Consider the following 4,923-nt stretch of genomic DNA (forward strand, 5'->3'; position numbering starts at 1 on the left):
GATCTAGGATCCTTCCTCTGCGTAAGTACATGGTGTTAAAGAAGCCGGTGGAACAGAGCTCATCTGTGGTCTGGCCTCCGTCAACAGCCAGAGCCCACAGTGGGCTGTCACCTGGGCCAGTATTAGGTCCCTAGTCCCAGTACTGGTTCATAAAATGGGTCTATTATAATTGCGAGAGAGAGAGAGAGAGAGAGAGAGAGAAGCATATTATATTGAGTCTCTTGGAATTCATGCTGCAGAGTTTGAAAGTAGATGAGAACATTTTCTTTTTTGTTTCTTGTGGCTCTTTCTCCTTTCAGAAGCCCATTAAGGGACCACTGTGTAGACCCAGCGAAGGCAAGTCACCGAACTTTTTCTTTTTCCTCCGAGTTTGCTTTGCCTGTTTGAGAAAGCAGAGAGGCCTGGGCCTCCCAAGTCCCGGCCCCACCTGACTGGTGAGCCCAGCTGTGGCCTTACGCTGCCGGCCCCCGGTGGGCTGCTTTGTTGAACCGCTCAGCTCCGATACCACGCCACCAGCGCCGCGGCCTGGTTCCACGTGCATCCACGCATGCCCTGCCACAAAGCCAGTAAGCTCATCCCGATTTTTCCCCTGCCAGTACTTTGACATAACTTTATCATCTCAACTAATCACCTTTTGGTCCCATGACCTACAAATAAGTCAACACTGCTTGAGAAAATGAAAACTGCTTCACATTAACACAGGTACTAATCTACCTTGAATTGACAGCCACCCCCGGCCACCAAACAAATTCCGCAAAACTCACCTGTTCGTAATTATACTGCCAAAAGGGAAAAAATTCCTTGGGGTTAGAAAATCCTCAAGAGAATATTCACTGTCACCTTTGGTAGTTTCATAATTTGTGTCGTATCTGCAATCTCTATATCAGAACTCCTGTTTTCACCCATTTTAGGTCAGTGGAACTTTATCCATTGTTTTGGGGTTTTTTTGCTTTGTTTTTTAGACAAATTTAGGGATGCCACTCCCTACACTGCTTTATCAAATGCTTAAAAACAACAGTAGGAGGACTTGGACTTGAAGCTCTCTTCCTCCATCAGTCTCAACATGACTGAGCAGGCATTAGGCACTCCTGTGTTCTGTGGACAGATGTCCCTTGCACCAGTGCCAGCATACTTAGAAAATCACTCATTTGCGCTCAGAGGTTCTGCTTGGTTTTAAATATTTTAAATAATTGAGTACAGTTGAACTCTCATAGCCCAGCTCCTCTGTGCATGAATGTAAATACTTCAGGTCAGATTGAGTCCCAACATGACTACACGGGAGACAGAAATACTCCTCTATGGAGGGCTACCATCCACCCCAAAGGATTTCTATGTTAGGAGTTGAGCTTTATTGCAAAAAAATTTATATATATACAGTACAGGTGTACGAAACTGAACTCATGTTTCCACTGGTAATGGGCAAGTTCCATAATCTGGAATTTATCCCATTTTCTATCCCTTAAAGCCCCCAAATTTAAAAATTACTTTCCAGGCATGGAAAAAGCAGTAACCCCCAACCGGAGACTGTCCAGGCCCAAGGTCCTGAAGCGCGCTTTAGAACTGCCCACCGGCCCGATTGTTTCCAGGTTGACTCACTTGCGCTCTGGCCTCGCTCACACCCGTGCTGATTGCAAGCTCCCTTCTGAGAGGAGAAAGCCACCAATGTCCCGTTTGGAGACGTGGATGACATTAAATGTACGAAGGTTACCTCATACTTGTTTTAAAATTTCTATCCCCTTCATGCCCCTCCTCCCAAAACACTTTTCGGTAATACCCAGTTTGAGGCTTGCTTTAGGGGATGGTTTTTGCCTCCCACGCAAAATGTAATGTGGCCAAACAAATCAGTAATCAAGATACATGCTTTAATGGGGTACTTAAACATCAACGTTATTGCAAAAATAACTCACGATTTTAAAATGATCAAAATTCAAATAGAGGTAGGACCTGATCCTGTGCTTGCTCCGCCGTGCCTCACGCACGACTCCAGTACGAGGTTATTTACAAAACAGGCTTCTGGCCAATAAACACTGCACGAAAATATTTACCTTGATGCCTAGGGGATCGAGGGGGGGGGGGGGGGGGGGCGCCAGAGCAAGCCACTCACCGCCCGAACACGTAGGGGTATTGAGTGCGTTGGAAAACGCTCTCCAGCTCCTTCAGTTCTAGCCGGGGGAACGCGCTGCGGTGGAGGCGTTGCTGCCGCTCCTGGGGCTGCGGCCCCTCGGCGGCCGCCTGGGCCTCGTCCTGCTGCTGCTGCTGCGGGGGCTCTTGCCCGCAGCCGCCGCCCGTGTGGTTCTCGTCGTCCACGGGGCCCGCTGCTCCCGCGCCACCGTGGCTTTCTTCTCCTGTCGCGGCTTCCTGCTCAGGTTCGGGCCAGAGCTCCTTCTCGACGTCTCCTCCCGTTACGGAGACCACCGCAGGCTTCGTATCTGGAAAAGAAAAGAGAGATCAGGGCGCTGGAGCCCAGGGCGCGTGGGACGGCGACCTGAGAGCGGCGACATCTGCCGCGCCACTGCGGCGTCCCGTCCACTCGCCTCCCCCGGGGAAAGGCCGTTTCGTAGACTTCGCCAAACCCGCGTCCCGGTTCGCGCACTCACCCAACGGTTCTCCTCCAAGTTCATCGACTTCCAGGCTGCGGCAAGCGGTGCCTTCTTGGCTGCTCTCGGGCGGAGGCTCCATGTCCAGAACGCCTCCACAGACTCGCGCGGCGGCCCGCGGAGACTCCGGGGTCCGGGCCTGTCTCTGTGCGGGGTGCGGTTTACTACGCCTCTACCTCAGCTTCAACGTCCGCGCGCTCTTAGACGCCGTCGATCCCCGTTACTTCCAACGGCCAGGTGTGTGGTGGGCGGGACTTGTCGGGGCGAGCACGAGGCCGGGGCGTGGCCACGAAGTAGGCGGAGCGTTTGCCGGAAGGGTGCTACCGCCAGGGGGCGAGCGCGGGGGGGGGGGGCGACAACTCCCGACTCCCGCGGGGCACTGCCTTGGCGTGGGGGGTGGTGGGTGGTGCCAGCCAGCCGGGGGCGGGGAAGGGGTGGGGAAGGAAACTTCCCACAGCTCTCCCGAGCCCTGGGAGACGCGTTGGGAGAACGTCTCGCCGCCTGCCCTCGCTGCACGCGGGTCGGTGCAGGGTTCTCGCCCTAAGCTCCTCCAGGGCGAGGGACGCAGAGGTAGGGCTGGAGAAGTTGCGGGGGGGCTTCGTGGCAGCCCCAGCACTGAAGCGACGGTATCCCCGTCGCCGTGTGGGCTCTGAGCACGACTCTCCCCTCCGGCAAGTCAGTGACCAATGGATGGGACTCTGGTTGGGTTCCGTTCGCACCCAGAGTCCACGAACCGGGCTAGTGACCGGACGAAACGATTAGCTAGAGGGCTGCTTGCTCTGGGTTTTTGCCATACGCGCTGAAAGCGGAGCCCCCAGGTTGCTCAGATGCACCCTACAAGAAACCACACATGCGCCTTGAGAAAGTCCCAAGTACTCCACATTTTTATTAATAAAGCCACGTTAGGGTGCCGGTGTAACCCCCTGCCCAGTACTTAGCGTATTCAAGAACGCTCACAGTACAAGGGGCCCTTCCTTTGACTTTGGACACAGTAGTGGAATGCAGCGTGTGCTGGGAGCGTGTGCTGGGCTCCCCTGGCGCCTGGCAACAGCGCGAGTTTGCCCTTTGCTGGCCCCGTGTTGTGGACCAGAGGGAGTTTCCGTATTCCCCTCCACCCCAATTCTTCCTGAATTCTTTTTCCCACTGAAAAGTGTCAAATAAGAGCCAGGCCAGACTGATGGCTTTACGGTTCTTGGAGAGGTGTTTACAGGTGTCCTGGGATGTGTTAATATCCTGAATATTGAGAACGGCTTCTGACCCTGGGCCCCCGTGCTTGACAACTGTTACGTGACTGACCCTATCATTACCTGCACAACCAAGCGAGAGAAGGAGCAGGGGGAGGGGCCGAGAGAGAGGGAAAAACAGATTCCCTGCTGAGCAGGGAACCCGCCATGCTCTGCCTGCCATGCGCTGCCCAGTTGATCCCAGAACTATAGTATCATGACCAGAGCTGAAGGCAGAAGCTTAACCATCTGAGCCACCCAGGCGCCCCATCATCGTCCCCTTTTTAAAAGAAATTTAGCCAGGGTGGGATGGCTCAACCTTGTGGAGTTAATTTTAGAAAGTATACTTTGAACCTCGGGGCATGAGTCTAAGGCATTTGCTGAAACGTCAGCATCAGCTTTGCCTCAACGCCTCGCAAGCGATGGTATTTGAGCCAAAGCTCTCAGGACCCTTAGGAGGCTCCAGGCGGCAGGGATAATTACAGCCAGTCTTTTTTCTACAGGTAGAAAAGTTCTTTTTTTCTGAATAACTGCGCCTATCCTATGCGTGAGTTAGTAGTTAATGCTTAAAAGTAATAGCTCTCCTATGTTCTAAGCCTTCCCTGCTTTAAAGCTCTTTGATGAATTTTCAATAAAAACTATGTTAAACCTGGGCAGTTGCTGGTCTCCTCGGGAGGCAGTCCGGCTCGTGCCCTCAGTGCCGAGGCTGCGGACTTTCTTTCCCGTGCACCGCGACAGCACCTCACTCACCGACGCCCTGCCCTGCCTTGATGAATGCAGTGGTTCTGCTCATAGGACTTGCAGGTGTGGCCGTTCTTCCACAAGCCAGTCGGAAGAGAAAAATAAGGGCAGGCAGAGGGAGGCTGAGCCCGCTGTGTCAGCAAACCTGCCTTGGAGGGGACAAGGGAATTTGATTACACGGCTACTTGGGTACCTTTATCCTGGATGTATCCAATTAATCATTTTTGGTCATTAATTAATTCCACTTATACATTCCTTTAAATTTCTCATTCTTTTTAAGAGAGAGAGAGCAGGGGGAGGAGGAAGGAGCACGGAGATTCTCCACTGAGCTTGGAGCCCATGGTTGCGGGGGGGGGGGGGGG

The 4,923-nt window shown here is 53.3% G+C and overlaps 1 protein-coding gene across 1 annotated transcript; it reads right to left on the reverse strand.

Moving 5' to 3' along the window:
- Positions 1 to 2,079: 2,079 nt before the first annotated feature.
- On the reverse strand, positions 2,080 to 3,512 carry LOC103680214 (rhox homeobox family member 1-like). The gene is made up of 2 exons (XM_008709744.2): positions 2,598 to 3,512; positions 2,080 to 2,429 (listed from the first exon to the last, which is right to left on the reverse strand). Exons 1-2 carry the CDS (start codon positions 2,677 to 2,679, stop codon positions 2,101 to 2,103), a joined length of 411 nt encoding a protein of 136 aa, XP_008707966.1. The 5' UTR covers positions 2,680 to 3,512; the 3' UTR covers positions 2,080 to 2,100.
- Positions 3,513 to 4,923: the final 1,411 nt, after the last annotated feature.

This window comes from Ursus maritimus, assembly GCF_017311325.1.
Source record: "Ursus maritimus isolate PB19 chromosome X unlocalized genomic scaffold, ASM1731132v1 scaffold_X1, whole genome shotgun sequence".
Classification (NCBI taxonomy): domain Eukaryota; kingdom Metazoa; phylum Chordata; class Mammalia; order Carnivora; family Ursidae; genus Ursus; species Ursus maritimus.

Excerpts from the sequence above, each read along its gene's own strand:
- LOC103680214 (XM_008709744.2), bottom strand. The coding sequence starts at position 2,679 with ATGGAGCCTCCGCCCGAGAGCAGCCAAGAAGGCACCGCTTGCCGCAGC. Across the intron at positions 2,430-2,597 it reads ACTTGGAGGAGAACCGTTGG|ATACGAAGCCTGCGGTGGTC; the intron begins GTGAGTGCGCGA and ends TTTCTTTTCCAG.